At 37.4% G+C, this 17,115-nt stretch overlaps 1 protein-coding gene across 7 annotated transcripts in view; it reads right to left on the bottom strand.

Annotated features, from left to right (window-relative positions):
* The window catches only part of Ntrk2 (neurotrophic receptor tyrosine kinase 2), a 362,470-nt gene that overhangs the window by 282,091 nt on the left and 63,264 nt on the right, over nt 1-17,115 (bottom strand). For all 7 annotated transcript variants that reach the window (XM_058573106.1, XM_058573107.1, XM_058573105.1 and 4 more), the window contains 3 exons: nt 11,576-11,611; nt 9,249-9,346; nt 2,259-2,358 (listed from right to left, as the gene is read on the bottom strand). In XM_058573106.1, coding sequence (XP_058429089.1) covers nt 2,259-2,358; nt 9,249-9,346; nt 11,576-11,611 — 234 coding nt within the window. The remainder of the gene's footprint in view (nt 1-2,258; nt 2,359-9,248; nt 9,347-11,575; nt 11,612-17,115) is intronic.

The following is a 17,115-nucleotide window of genomic DNA, read 5'->3' on the forward strand; positions in this document are numbered from 1 at the left end:
TTCCAATTCATTAAGGATATCCTCAGGTTACACTCAGAAAATATAGGTGCTTTAGTGGCAATCACCCCCCAATTATCCAAGTAAAATACAATATCAGTCCTAGCAGCAGGATCCCAATATTAAATACAATCATTTTTAAAACCAAAATCCACCTTTTCCCTGTTCCCTAGCTGCTCTACAGAGAGTAGGAGGTTGACATATAATTTTTCTGTCAGGGGTAGTCCTAAACCAAGGAAGAGGAGGGGCTTCTTGATTTTGCTCCAGGGACTCCCAGAGCTTCAATGAGCTCCCAAAAGGAACTGGACTAATCTTCACACTAAAAAGCCATGGGATGAAAGATCTCAAACTAAATCTTTAAGAAAGGATATTCTATACTGCTACAATGTGATACTCTCCAGTAAAATCGATGCTTGGGGACATGCACTCCAAGTGCTTCTAAGGAAAGAAAGCACTTGATGAAAATGAGAAACACAAATTGCCATGGTAGGTAGCCAATGTGTAGAGGACAGCTGCCTAGTCCAGCCCGAGTGACAGCCTCGAGACCCTGGGACTTCAAAAGGTCTGGGAAGCAACGGGTGAGTTTGTTTTGTTTCCCTCCCCCACACCTTGTCAAACTCAGAGAGAGATCTGGTAGCCCATGTTTTTGACATGGAAAAGTGATTCTCAGAGAACGCTAGGAGGCCAGGTGTAGTGGTGCATTCCTATAATACCAGCGATTCAGGAGGCTGAGACAGGAAGATTGCTGAGACCAGCCTCAGCAACTTGGCAAAACACTCAGCAACTCAGTAAGACCCTGTCTCAAAATTTAAAAAAAAAATCAAAAAGGGATGGGGATGTAGCTCAGTGGTAAAGCACCCATGGGTTAGATTCCCAGTACACACACACAGAGACACACACACAAGAATGCTTAGGTAATAGCAGTACTGGTATCCCCTAGAAACGGCGAGAAATGCCAGCTCACAGGTCCATCCAGACCCTATTAATATGAATCTCTGGAGGAATCCCAGTGATCCCTGTCTTCCCAAGTCCTATAAGAGTTTCTAGCACCCAGTCACATTTGAGAATCAGTTGTAGAATGAATTAAAATCACTGTAGTATAGTGCCTCTCCCAAGCTTTATTGATAGAGAATGAAAGATCTTTTATTGTCCTAAAGAAATGTCAAGAGTCAGCAGGTTAAGGGGGAGTCAGAAGTTTGGGGTTTGTTTTTTTCTTATTTTTGTTGTTTTATGCCTGAATTTACCAATAATCTTCATTTTCATTTCTAATTTAAAAACCAGAACCACAGACACCAACAAAACTAAAAGAGGAATGTCATAAATATATCTGGTCTACCCCAGGGCCCAGTGTGTGCTGGGCAGCTTACTGCTATTCAAACATTCCCTTCAAATAGACAAGCAACATTAATAGTAATACTAAATTGGCCACATGGATGAAGAAAACCTATCAGACCTGCTCTCCAACACAACTAGACACCAGTAAGTCTTCACAGCTTTCCCACTCAGACACAAAATACGACAATAACTTAAGGGCCGATGTATAAGTTTAAACTTTAGAGCAAACACTTTTAAATTATGAAAACTCTTCACTTTTTAGATAACAAAAACATGGATACAAATTTACCCATTCCACCAAAATTTATTTTCAAGTCTCTAAAAGAAATTAATAATCTATTCTTAAGCAATATAGCCTCTAATTTTTAATCCAGCACTGAGAATTTTCCACATACAAAAAAAAGCCATTCATTCACAGATCCTCCAGGTACTGCCAACAGTTGTTCTTATTTTGCTTCCAACAGTATAGTTTAAATGTCAAATAATTAGAATCTGGAAAAGCAAAACAAGACCAAAAGCATGCCACTAAAGATGTGGAAATCAAATGTATAGCAGAAAAGACCTTTCTTCACAAAGCACATGTGCCCACACTACACTAGCCACCAGGTCTCGCCTGCCCTTATGTAAGCGAAAGGGAAAATCAAGCACTATTTATAGGCCAAGCTCATCATTAGCCACTTAATACTCAAGAAGCCAGTTCCGTATCTTCTGGGACAACCATCCTCATGGGAAAGTAGGCAGTTCTGAGTAATCAACATTATTTTGCTCAGTCTTGATCTGTAGTATCATATATTTGTTGCTATTTTTTCAGTCTTAAAAATCAGTCATTGTAAATCTAGCCACTTCCTTCTTTAGTGGTAATTAGCATTAGTCATAAGCCAAAAATTATTCCACATAAGAAGTAAAACAAATATAACCCTTCTTACCTTTCATGCCAAACTTGGAGTGTCTTGCCAATTTAAGCAGAAACAGCATCACCAGCAGACAAAATCCCACCACGGATGCAATTACCACCACAGCATAGACCTAGAGAGGAGAGATGCCAGTGACACACTTGTAATAGTTCCCCATAATTATATGATGATGAGGAGGAGGACAGTTAATGTTTACTGGATATTTGTTCTTTTAAAAGCTTTAGATATACCAATTCACCTAATCCTCAATAACCCTATAACAGAGTATGTGGGTTCTATTATTATAACTAATTTACACATAAGAAAACATAAGTTAAATCTTATAAAAATGGTCATTCAATTGATAGGATACAGACATAATTGTTTCTATAGCATTATCTATCCACCCATCCATCCAGCTATCCACCCATCCATCCATTCATTCATGCATCCATCCATTTGGAGAGACAGAAGAAAGATAAAGAGTACATGAAATATGACTGACAAAATACTGATAGTTTTTAGGTTGGTGAAAGAAACAATGGGGTTGATTTTATAGTTCTCTCTAATTTTTGAGTGTTTGAAAGTTGTCCATAATATAAAAGGTTTTTTAGGTTAGTTAGTATCATTGCTCTTGGAAGGGAGATACCTGTGAGCAATGAGTAAAAAGCAGGAGGACACTTTTGGGTGCGTTCCATTTGTGAAAGCTCTTGGAGTTGTACATTTATGATCTGTGAACTTTTCTGTATGGATGTCAAGGCCAAAAAATGGTGTTTTAAGTTTAAAAATGGAATTTCAAGGTTTGGGTTATATAAGCAGAGATAGGCATGGGAATCCTTTAAGAGTCCTGAGATGACGATGGCAGAGATACAAGTGGAAATTGAGTTCACACTGCTATCATCACTAATCTAAGTCCATTATGATCACAGTGCCACTCTAAGTGCATTATAATATTCCAGAAACAGAGATATAAGCAGCATGTGCATCACCTTTCAGTTTTGCTCAGCCCAAGATTTTGTATTGTAAAACAGAAGTTTCAAGGAGTTGGCAACCTTTGTGGGTCAGATAATGGGTCAGATAGTAATTATGTAGGCTTTGCCAGTCACACAGTCAATCTCTGCTACAACTACTCAGCTGGGCGATGTGGCATGAAAGCAGCCATAGAAAATAGGGAAACAAACAGGTGTGGCGCTGTATTCCAATAAAACTTTATTTATAAAAACAGATGGGCAGATAGATGGATTCAGACCCAGTTTGCTAACTTCTGCCTCACAGTATCTTAGATGTCCACATTGATTTAGACACTTAAAATTCATTGTTTCATTTAATCTGCATAATTCAGAAAATAAACAGTATTGTCCCCCTCTGTGGTGATCCCTAGCACTGTTCAGTAAATATTTCTGGTGTCCCTTGTGTCTTTCTATAAAATGTACTTCCTGGTTTGCTTGTGATTATGTGGGTTCATGAGACTTCTGTCATTGCAGGGTGCAGACTTTCATTGCTTGTCTCTGAACTTAGTATAAGGCAGGAGTTCTCTACTAGGAATAATGTTGCCCCCCAGGGAAATTTTGTAATTCTAGGTTGTCACAACTAGAGGCAAGGTGCTGCTAGCAGGGTAAAAGTGGGTGGTGGGTAGATGCCAGGGATGCTGCTAAACATCCCATAGTGGCTAGGATAAGGCCTCCAAACAAAAACTTACTTGTAGTAAAATGCCAATGGTGCCAAGGTTAAGAAACCTTACTCCACCCTTCTCTCCAGCTCTTTTTCTCTCTGTTATAATAAATGTGAGCTCTCTGAAAAGCAGCTGCTTTGTCAACCCAGGCCTAGAATCAAGACAAAGCTGAACAGAGGTCCTAGCCAATATGGAATAAAACATGAAAAAATCATTTGTGGTTTGGGCCACTAAGATTTGGGGATTTTTGTTACTGCAGCATCGTTTACCTGGACCAATATAGTGAGAGGCACTAGAGAGTAGAGAATTTTAAGAACATGTTTTTTTCCTAGTGTAAAATTTAGAATTAGCATTTATTAGATACATGATTTCAGAATGACTTAAGCTCTCTGCATTCCATAATCCTCATGCGTAAAATGAGGAATATAATTGTTTTATATTTATATTATATTTATATTTATTTTATATTATATTAATATGTAATATATATCTTATATTTATATTTAGGTTGTTGTAAATCCTCAATGAGTTAATATAGAAAATAGGCTCAGAATAGTCTCTACTATAATAGGAAACATATTGTTGGCTATGACAATGATAAAACTAAAATTTAAGAAAAAATTAAACAAGTAACCCAAGGTCACACCTCCCAACCCTGGAACTTGAATCAGTCTGTCTAGATGTTTTTGACACCTGTTTCATGACACTGTCTCACCAGTGTGTGACTAACAATGAATGTAAGAAAATAAAAATACAATGGCTAATCCTCCCCAGGATGGCATTATCTGATGTCAGATGAGGACATCATTAAATAAGTCACAACACAAAAAAGAACAATGCCAACCTCCTGGCCCAGGTGGAGTGAAGGTATGATAATTCTCTGCTCTAGTACTTTAGCTATGAGTGGCTCTCCCAGATGATGCTCCTGCACACATCTGAACTTAAGACTTAACTCTGCCTCACCATTCTATACACTCACAGAACAGCAGTAATTCCTACAAAGCTAATTATAGATTAAGTAGTTCTTATCAAAACCATTTCCCTCAAACTTACCAATGAGCTTGGGTTTTGTTGTTGCTGTTACTTTATTTCTAACTAATGTTTTCATGAGAAAGAAATCATAGTATGTCAGCTATAATTTTCTTTATTAGCCTCCAGACTTCCAAAGATAGAAGAATAACTAAACAAACAAGTTCAAACAATATTTTATAGACAAGACAACTGGGATGAAGAGAGGTTCTGGGACTTCCCCAAAGTCTCCCAACCTCTCAGCAATACCATGGTGTAGGCTCTGACTCAATTTAACAAGTCTTTGGGAATTCAAGTGCCCCAGGTCCCTGTGTTTGCAGGACACCTATCCTTTTGCGTCTGTGGTGGAGCTAGACAGATGTTTCAGTTCTCCAAGCTTCCATTTTTTCATCAGATAACAATGTTTGTCCCATTTTCTCTACATAGTTACAGAATGTACAAGTCAACCAGAAAAATGAGAATTGGGCTCTACTTAAAAAGCAGCCAATTATTTGCAAACAAATATTTAAACTTATCTGATGTCATTGTAACACTTTCATAAACAAAGACTCCTCTGACAGTAGAATCATTTTTTTTCAAAAGTGAATCATTTGATAAATGCAGAGTTTCATGAACTGTGCCTGTGCTGAAATGGTGGATGGCCTTTAGGTGTGTGAGTTTGATTGATTGGTTTTTGGTTGTTACCAGAGGAATCTCTTAGGATGTCAAAATGTATTCTAGTGTCATGTATAACTAATTAAAACAAACTTAAAAATTAAGAAAAAAAAAAGGATCTCCTCTTCCCTGCAAATCCAACAAGGTGCAGCATAAGATGGTCTTGTTGGGTCAGAGGGTCAGTGTTTAAAGCTGTATTCCAAATGCCCTGACTATGCTTTCAACTTTCATATCAGTTTCCTGGCTCTGGAATTTTTCTAGTGATCAACACTGTGATAAAAGATTATGTATCAAGTATCTGAAGCACACATCATTTTAAAAGTTTCTTCAAATTCTATAAAACATAACCTTGCATCTCCCACAGGTTTCTAGGGGGTTAAGACAGAGTCATATTGTACAAATTTTCCACAAGTATCCTCATTGATCTTGTCTTCTGGTACAATAGACAGTTCAACATCATTGAGATATGCCTATTGAGATATGCCTATTAGGGGCTTCACTTTATCATTTTTAATAAAAAAGAGAAAAAAATGAATATAATTGGGATACATGCACACATGTGGACTTTAGTGCATGCTGTTTGGATTTCTTAGGTATACAAACAACTTTTACAAACTAAGAAATACTAAATCACTCAGTATAAAAATAAAATTTGAAATGATTGATAAGGCAGAAAGTAACCATTCTTTAGTAGATTCACCATGGTATTTGTTCTTGCTATTTCAATGTAATGCATATACTTGGCATGGAAGTGTGTGCATGTGTATGTACATGTGTGTCTGTACAGGACATGTTCACTTTCAAATGCAGTTGTGCTGGATCTGTTTAGGAGCCTTCCATTGCCATTGACAGGACCTTGGTTCAGGTATATATCACATCATATTACTGTACCAACCTCTAACTAATCACCTACTTCCAATCTCTCTGTTATACAACCCATTCTATAGTGTTCACCATAAGTCTAGTCAGTCTGCAAGACTGAATGCCTACTAGGTGTCAGGTGGTATTTTGGGAGGGTAAGGATGTGATTGTGAAAAAACACTGATCGGGTTGCTTAGAGGTAATCCTCTTTAACCTGAAAGATATGTACCAAGACTTCCATTGGATGCCTGAAATCATGGATAGTAATGAACCCTATATATGTTATGTTTTTTTTCTATATATACCTGCCTATGGTAGTTTAGTTTATAAATTAGGCAGAGTAAGAAACCAATAATAACTAATAGCAGAACACAGAACAATTATAAAAATATAACAGAATAAAAGTTTGTGATTTGGAGCTATTACTAAGTAAAATAAGGGTTACTTCAACCATGACAGTCAATCTGATAACTGTGTAGCTAATGGATGAGTGGTTTATACAGTGTGGACATGCTGGACAAAAGGGTGCTGCTTCACAGCGAACCAGTGGCTTGGAGAGGGATAGGCATGGAAGGTGAAACCATGGAAGGTAAAAACTGCAGATTAGGGGTTGTCACGATACTAAGAATCTGGCTAAAGAATCTTGAGTATAGAAAAAGACATTTAGCAAATACATGAGGCAAACAATGACTGCTCAAAAGGAAATGAAAGAGTAAAGGCTGCCTGCTGGCCACCTTGCTAAAGCCACATGATGATTTCTGCGATGTCTACCTGCTGTAGGGGGCACAACGAATGCAAAGAGTAAACCTGGAGTATTTGAGGAGCATTTAGAAAGACAGAGGTGAGAAGGGAGAAGGGTGTGGACGACAAGCCAGAGAGAGGAGTAAGAACAAGACCCCACAGGGCCGCAGAAGGTACTGTGAAGAGTCTGGCTTTGGGGATAGAAGTTTTATTAAAATTGAAATGAGAAGACAGAATTAGAAAAAATAAGTGATCTGAAAAAAAAGGAAATTCTGTCATTTGTGACAATATATATATATATATATATATATATATATATATATATATATATATATATATATAAAGGGCATTTGTGTTAAGTAAAATAAGCCAGGCACAAATTCCGGATGTTTTCACTTATGCTGTTTATGGAATAAAAATTCTCATAATAAATTAGTTATCAGAAGCTAGGGCAGGGAAAGGTGGGGAAAGGAAAAGGGGATAGGTTGTTCAATAGGTACAAAGTTACAGTTAGAAGGAATAAATTCTGCTTTTTATATAATCTATTGCATTGCATGGTGACTACAGTTAATAGTAAGGTATTGTATGCTTCAGAAAGCTAAAAAAGGAATTTTAAGTGTTCTCAGCACAAAGAAATGATAAATGTTGGAAGTGATAGATATGCTAATTACTCTGATTTGATCATTGCATAGTGTATGCATGTATGGAAATTGCACTTCACACCCCATAAATATATGAGATTATTACTTGACAATTAAAAATAAAACTTCAGAAAGTGATCTCATTTGTGCTTGTAACAGTCACTAAAGCTGCTGTGTAGAGAAAGATCAGAAGTTGATAAATATAGATGAGTGAGGCAGGTTAGGAGGATGTGGCACCCTCCAGGAAAGAGTAACTGTGGCTAGCTTTCTCAGTAAAGGGCCAGATAGTAAACATTTTCAGTTTTGCAGACCATATGGTCTCTGTTGCAATGATTCCACCCACCAAAAGTAGCCACAGGTAATGTATAATATGGGCATGATCATATCTCAATAAAACTTGATGGATATAGAAGTTTGAATTTCATAAAATTTTCAGGCCATGAAACATCATTATTCTTTTTCTCTTTTTTAAAAATATAAAAACTATTCTTAGCTTGTAAGCAGAAAAAAAAAAAAAACAGGTGGCAAGCCACACTTGACCTCATAAATCCTAGTTTGCCATGCCCTGGGTTAGCCTACAACCACAGCAGCAGAGGTGGAAAGATATGCCGGGGGTAAAACATATAAAGAGGCAGAGCTCACAGGACAAGCAGGCTGTATGCATGTGACAAGTGAGGAGATGAAACTATGGAGGAAACTGTTAGGTTTTTGACCAGAGCAACAGAAAACACCAATCCTATCAAGATGCCTGAGATATGTGATTCTCCCTTAGGTGGCTCTTCACTGTGTAATAAAACTGAAAACTACCTTGGGACTGTGCTTCAAGATCTATGTCTCCCACCTTACCACTTCCCTGCACACACCAGACCCTCCAGTCCACACCTGTGTCATGCTTACCAGTCTGAGAGCTCTCACTCATGCATATCAACACCCTTCCCTCCCATTCTTCTATGTCCAAACCTGGCCCTCCTGCACAGGCCACATAAAATACCACTCTACATCTGGGGTCTCTGAATGAAATGCTAGCTTCTAAATAACAAACCTGATTTTCATTTGATTTTTATATCCTCCATAAACTACTGGATTCCTACATTCGGTGGGCACTCCAATTAAAAAAAAATTTAAACAGAATGTGAAGGTGTGTTGAATGAGAATGGCAATTTCCTGATCTTCTAATGATCACATGGTAAATCACAGATATTTGAAATAATAATCACTAACAATTAAAGTGGTGAAAAAAGGAGAAGCAATAAGCCAGAGGCTATATAGCATCTTTACTTTTCTTAAACCTTTCTATCAATTCCTCCAAACTTTAATCACCTGTTTACATATGACTATAATGTCTTGTAGAAGGAGCTACATCCCTACAACACTTTGAGCTTCCAAAATTCTCAGAACCAATCTAGAAATAGTCATCACACTCACCGAGAGACGTTCCTGACTAGTTTTGCCAGGGACAATTGTGGTGGGGATTTCATAGCTTTTGTTCATGGCATCCCCGAGGTCATTTGTCGCAGTCCAATCTTAAATTGGAGAAAAGGGGAAGAGAAGGAACATGAAATTGTCATTAAGGTGTTCACACACACAAGGCCACAGAAAGATCTAGAATTAAGCAGTACAAATCACAGAGCTTCTGAACCACCCACAGCCTGGCTGTGGAGATGTCTGGCTGAAGAGTTAAATCCACAGTAGCATCAGGACTGCCCAAACCCAAAGTTTTATTCACCCCAGATCTTCACATCACTGTTTGTTGGTCAAATTCTAAATTTGGTAGCATTTTCTCTTTGCATTTAAGAATATACCCCTTTATTAATGGCATCTCAGAAACAAACATGAAGGAGAATCAAGCACCTAAGGGTCACAGATTTATAGACACAGCATCTTTGAGACAGCCTATCATTTTGGAAAAGTGAAATGACTTCTCAAAGCCCTCCAGGAAAAATGGAGACAGAACCCAGACACCAACCCAGATTTCAAATGAGCAACACAGATTCCAGGGCACAAGCATCTTATCTGAAGGGAAAATGCTTAAGATGGAATATGTTATAAGCACCAATATGGGATGTGGGTCTGTGTGGGTCTGCATTTTTTAAAGAGTGATAAGCTTCCAATATTTCAGTTTCAAAATATGTTGTCATTTCACCAAGTTCAATGGCAATTGCCATTTTCTGGGTTAATTTCAGACTACATGAATCAGGATGGAAATAGATGACTGAAGTGTTGTGGGTAATCAAAGTTTTTATTTATTTAATATCACATACAAAATATCACAAAGCATGCTTGGTAAATTTATTGTACACAAAGTTGTTTATTAATGTCTGTATTTTAATTCTATGTAGGTAAGAGCCTTCAATTTCCATCCTGAACAAGTGATCTCATTATCTCAGCCTCAAGTTAAGATTTCCTAGATAGAATCATCATGTGGGACTCAGGACAACCAATTTAAATTACTTTTATACTAGCAGAGTGTTCCTTTGACTATGAATGAAAAGTAACAGAAAAAGCACCTGTTTTCTGTTTGCTATTTTATCTTTGATGCCAAAAACCACATTCTCATCAATTTCATTGTGAATATCTTAAAATTTACTGATTTCAAACATGAGCATACATCATTTGTTTTTCCCTCTTCATATTATAGCTAACCACACAGGCAAAATTTAGATCACTAAAGTGTCTATAGTTTAATATCATGACATTTGGCCAAAAGACCCAAAGTAGGATCTGAAGCCAGTGAGAAGATGACGTTTTTAAAGTCCTGAAGTTACTAAAAAAATCCAAAACATGATTTTAAAATCTAAAATCACAATTCAAACATAATATTTGTGAAACCATTTGAAATATTCTTTCTTTAAAGCATATCAGGGCAAATATAAGCAAAAATATGCAAATCACATGCACAAAACCAACCAACCACAACTTAGAAGAAATATACCTTAACATACATAAGCAGGTGAAGCAACATAATTCTCAGTTTAAATTAGTCTCAAATTAAATTCACATATATAAAATAAACATACAAACATTCAGTGGCTTTATGGGAAAAATATCTACTAGTATATTTAAATATAAAATTTTTAAAAAACAGTATTTTTTAGAATAAATATATAACATTTTAACCAATATAACTTTCAATCATTCTTAAATGACTCTTCCATCCCTCCCATCAATGTGAAGGGCAAAAGTCCCTCTGTCAACATCAACTCCTATCAACCACATGGTCAAACATAAAGGGACCGGCCTTTGGTGAAGTTGGCATCATGGTCTGGGGAATGCTGAGATGAAAAGAACTTGTGTCCCTGATGATATGGCTAAGCTGTAGGTTTAACCAATCCTAAAGCAAGCTCTTCCTTTGAAGTTCCTGTTTGACATGAGCTCAACTTTCTCAATATACAAGAAACAATTTTGAATTGGGTTTACTGTCATAGCCAGAAACTGATAGGCCTCCCTTTTCTTGGTAGTCATGGCTTTTAAACAGGTAATTAGTTCCCAATTACGGAAACAAAATGTCTGCTACAGCAGAATGGATTTACTACTTCCAAGAACAGAGTGTGAGAGAGAGAGTGCTATTTACAGGCATTGAAAATATCAAGGGAAAATGGCCATCAATACTGAATGATTTCTGAAGATGTTATTTTGGCCAACGTAATTCTTAAAATGTATATTTAACTGAATTTAGAAGTCTTCTTTTAGTTGACTTATTTTATTACACAAACATTTTGAAAAATACAAAATGAAGAGAAAATGATAGCTACCTTCATAAAGTACATCCGGATAATTTGGGTTTGCACCTAAAAAGCAAACAACAAATATTTGTAAGTATGCATTTTGGAGTTGAAAAATTACTAACCTTTACCAACTAAAATGTATTTAATATATATTGAACATTTCATAATCAAATAGATTATAAACAGGACAGGACAGGTAAATATAACCTCAAAGTCTGAGTTTGCTTCATGTTCTCTTCTCTTCCCCAGTTCCCTCCAATTAAGTTTCATCCCACCAACAAAGAAAAGAATAATGAGAAATCACAAATCACTTTGGAAAAACCTCAGAGATTGGTGAATTATGACCATTGCTTTTTTATATATACTGTTTCTATTACACACAGTTGGCCATGCTAACTGCAATGTTGGCATTTTTATTCAAGAGACAGGTAATTTCCATACCACTTTTGTTATTCTCTGATGGTTTAGAGGGTACTGTCAAGCTATATATAGCAGTGCCATTTGCATTCATGAACATATTATTAACACGCTGCAAAATGATATCTAAAGCACAATTTTTTTCTCCCCTTCTTCTTCAGGGAGGGTTTCTAAGGCTGAAAAAACACCCCCCTCCCTCCTTTTTTGTTCTAATGCAACACAGAAAAATACTTTCTCTATTCAAATCATTGATGAGGTGTATAAAAGGTTATAAAAATGTTATTGGAGAGCAATGTAAAAGTATGCCAACTTAATTTTTTTGGATTTTCCTGTAGTCACCAGGATGTTCAGAATATTTTTTTAAAGGTAATGCCCATGAAACTTGTCAAAAGCATTTAAAAACATTTTTTTAGCTCAGCATCAATAAGAATTTGTGACAAAACCATTTGCTACTTATTCTCTGATTACAGCTAACTGGATCTCTATATGAAAGCCTACTTGTAAATAAAATTAAATTTTGTTATAACATTGAAGGGATTGCAAAATGAATTTCCAAAGCGCTTTCCTATACTTTTCATCGCTACTTGCCATGTAAAATAGTAAAACTTGCAAACCATAAAGCTTACTCAATTTTTATTTCACTTCAGAACCCTTAAAAGAAAAATGCCATTAAAACAAAGTGAAATGAGCCAGTTTTCTGTTCATGAATTCCTCAGTGAATAATCAAGATTAGGCTAAATGAAGAACCAAATAAAAGTGGGCCCCACTGTTCAAATTAGAATTTTAACACATTTCAAGTAGAAGAATATCTATTTTAACCAGGGAAAAAATTAAATGGATGGCTGTGCAGTTCAATTCAGGGATGCTGCATATTGCTGTGTGTCCACACTTTGCACTGCTCCAGGGGCACCCTTTATACTGCAGTCTAAGTCAATAGCACCACCTGAAATTGTGCAGTACACAGCCTATGCATCCACCTGTGACTGCACTGCATCAATTCAGTCATTGATTCCAGTAAGTTTCAACTGTATTGAAGTACTTTTATTATCTCCAATACCATTTCAAAGTAGTTTTGAGTTACACTATATCCAAATGTATTGTCAGAATTATTTATAGCTGAAATGATACCCTGAAAAGAGACTTCAGGGCTGCCCTTCAATTTGAGGGGTGATTCAATGAATGAAGCATCAAGAGATCCCAGGGCCAGCCCTCCTAATGTCATTTGCAGAGCACCTACCAATCCTCTGAAATCTTCTCCCTTTGAAAAGGCCCTAAACCAAACAGTGTTCCCATCTCCAAGGGATTTACTACCCTTGCTGAAGGAAAGAGCCCCAGAGGGAGTAAATCATTCTTTGAGCTACTCAGTAATCCATTATTTTAAAAGATTGCACTCTACGCTTCCACACAGTCTGAGTCTGCATGGGTACATACCCTCCAGTAGCTCAACTATAGACCCACTGCAAGTGCCAGGGACCCAGAATTCTCTTTCTAGGTTGGCTCAACCTTTCCCCTACATCATTAATCCAACATGGTCACACCAGCCTTGTGAGCATCCTCTAATCCAAGACCCAAGGGAGGGATGAGGTCAGAGCCAGGAAAAGTGGGCTGGGCTCTCCACATGCACACCTGTAAAGCTTCCAATTAGATAGCTGGAGTTACAGATCAGAGATCATGGCCTGGGATGAGGTTGACCATGCTTTTACACATACAACTCCATAAAAACAAAAAAGACTGAGAATTCAGAACCAGATTTATCTCAGCCACTTAAATGGCCTAAGTGATCATGAGTAACACACAGACTTAATAAACTGCGTCACAAAAAGGGAACACCCAAACACACCACCCACACAAAGCCCCTAGGAAGATCCAAGAGCGTCAAATCAATTCAGTGTAGCAAATGTGGGGTATAGAAAAATAGGATGTGGGGTAGAATCACAAATAAATAGATTAGCCCATAATCTAGAAAAGCATTCGTTTTCCAGACTTATGATTTGTATCAGTGCATTCCTTTTCTATCAAGTTCACCAGAAAAACAATTAGGCTACATTTAAACTTTCTGAAAAGCACTCTCTTTTTCCCTAACTTCATGTTTCCAGATACATAAGAGGTACTGTTACATTACTTTGTTTGTCAGTAATAAGCAAATTCAGCATAAGATTATGAAACTTGCACAAAGGCAACGTAGGAGGAAGAATAATAGTTTTTTTTTTCCTCCCAAGCCATACCACACCACATCTTAAGAAGATCTACTATTATTCTGTAGACATGAGGCTTCCCCCAAAAGCTCATATGTGAGACAGTTTAAGAAATTTGAGGTGAAATTATTGGTTCATTGATCCTCTGAGAAGGATTAACTGGGTGGTAACCGTAGGTGGGTAGGGTGTGTATAAAGGAGGTGATCATTGCAGGCATGCCTTTGGGGTATATAGGTATATATATTTTTGAGCTGAGCTTAGTCTCTCTCTCTGCTTCCTGGGGTCATGTTCTGAGCTGTCTTCCTCTGTCTTCCTCTGTCTTCTTCTGCCATGCTGTCCTGCCTCATCTTGGGCCCATAGCAATGGATTCAGCCATCTATGGACTGAGATCTCTGAAACCACGAGCCCCAAATAATTTTTTCTTCCTTTACAATTATTTAGTAATTGTTTAATTAAATAATTAATAATTATTTTAATCATTTAAAATTATTGTTTTAAACAAATGTTAGGTTTTTTGGTCACAGTAGTGAAAAAGCTAGCTAAAACATCTGCTCTCCACAATAAAGAAATGCCTCTCTGTGTACAAAGGTTATTAAGACTGGCACATGGAAGGATGAATAAGGCTATAGCTCATGAAAACACAAGGGTCACATTACTCATTTTAAATGCAGACACAGAAAAACTATCACTTTCCTTTTAAACTTCTGGCAATGGCCACATTTTGAAAATACCCTGCACATTTTTAAGTCTAATTTCAAACTGGTTCCATTTACTTAAATACATTCATTATATACTGTTATGTACCATGATATGGTAAAGTTAGGGAACCCTATTGGAGATATTCAGGACTAAAAGGTAAGTGAGGCAAGACAAACACTGGCTAGGAGAAGAAAAATAATTAAATGAAGAGAATGAATAAAAGATAAATAAGGAGCATCCAACTTGAGCCATGCTCTTGTAGTGGGGATCTGAAAGGTGTTCTTATATTTTCTTGAGCCCTACCTGCATAGTTCTCATTAAGTAAGAAATATCAGATTCAGGGATCTAGAGGTATAATCAAGCCCTAAAGCTTCATGCTGAGAAACTATAAAATAAAATATGAAAACATGGAGACCCACTGGCGTTCCAAATAAATGGCAGGCTGTCTGATCCCTTCACAGCTCACTCAGGTGTAAAAACTATAACTCCTTCCCAACCAAGAGAAGGTCAGGATGAGGTACCCAGATCTGCTCATTTGATGGTCAGATTCTGCTTTCTGAAGTCTGATGGGCATCCTAAGGAGCCATGTGTACTTTTTCTTCATTCTTTATCTGAGGAATTATAGGAAGCAAGTACCAGGTCCACAGCACAGCCTGGGAGGCCCCAGGTGAAAAGAGCAATTGACTTTATCACAGCTCTGGAGGCACTCCTAGTGAAGCTCCAGGATGAACAGATCATGTCTGCACCTCCAAGAGAGGAGACCTTAGGTGTTCCAAACATGAAAAGTAAAAATCACCTTCACTTTTTTCTCCGCAGTATTAACCAAAGCACTACACCATCCTCTGAATCCCATGCAAACAACCTAATGTGGGGTCCTTTTCATTTCTAGCTTCTAATCTCAGTTACTACTCATGAATAAATCTTAGGACTTCATGTAAATATTCATGAAAATATTCATTAAAAAATGGTGAGAAGGGAGGTAGCCTGACAGTAGGAGTCATTCTGCATTCTGACACCAAGATAAAAATAATGGTGGAGGCCAGGAGCACACATCTTTTTCCTTCCTTTAAGCTTTTAGTTCCCCTCTCATGTCCTTCAAAAGAAAGAAAGACTTTTCTTCCAATCCTATTTACAGTGTCTGTTTAGTGTGATCTTGAAAAATATTTCAAAGAATTCCACATGATAAAGCAATAGCAAAAGATTTGTTCTCTTCAAATAAACTGTTCTTGCTTTTGGTAGAAAGTGCTTTCTAGCACACAAGAGGTGGCCTTTTGATGACCAGGCCCTCCTCCTCGTTGCTTTCTGAACAGCAGGCTGAACTCAGAGCCCAGACACAGGGGGATTCAGATGTCTGCGTTTCGTTTCTGCCTGACCCACTAATTTGCTATGCGGCACTGGGAATCTCTTCACTTTTCTCTGTAACAAAAGAGTCTTCCATAGGACAGGGGAGGATAATAGGATCGGCTCTGGCAACTCTTCAGGAGCTTCAGAAAGCATAATTAATTAACATTAGTCCTCTTGAGATATAAAGAGCTATTTAAGTATAAGTCTTAATTATCATGATTATCATGAGTGTGTGGCCAAACCATACTTTCTTCCATTATTTAAGGCAGAAAAGCAGGTAGAACTTTCTCTATCCCCCACTCCTCACCACCTTGGGCAAGAAACAGGTTCCCACAAATGACTTAGGGACAAGTGGTAGTGGGGTAGGGGATACATTTCTTAATGTGTAAATTTGGGAGAAATTTCCTGTCCCTATGTTAATTGGCCTAAGTAAGACCAAATCTAAATCAGCCGGTTTGGGGCAATTCTAAGTGCTATAGAGGGATCTAGTTCACACAGACGTCATAAATCTTTTGATAAAACGGCACAGAAGAAGCGGTGGGAAAAATTCTCCCAATATTTATAGTTTGTTCCTGACACGCATTCACATAGGAGAAAACTGCTCCCGAATTAGGAAGCATAAGTCACTCACTCCCACTGCTTGTGTGAATGAGCATTCTGGAGCTGTGACACTCTTCCTGAATGAGTGGGCCAGAGAAACGTTCTTTATGCACCGCCTAAAGAATGGGATGCTTCAAAACAAGGGTATTTTATCATCTAGTGCTCTAGCAAGATTTGTTCCAAGTGTAAAGTATTAAATCCTTCATGTAATGACTTTGAAAAGACGATCTACTCTCAATCAACATGCTCACACTTAGAGAAATATCTGACTCTCAAAATTCTTGGAACTTGTGCTATCTGATCAGAAGATGC

The sequence above is a fragment of the Marmota monax genome, unplaced genomic scaffold (assembly GCF_021218885.2).
Source record: "Marmota monax isolate L192 unplaced genomic scaffold, Marmota_monax_Labrador192_F-V1.1 WCK01_AAM20220418_F8-fsc00265, whole genome shotgun sequence".
NCBI lineage: Eukaryota > Metazoa > Chordata > Mammalia > Rodentia > Sciuridae > Marmota > Marmota monax.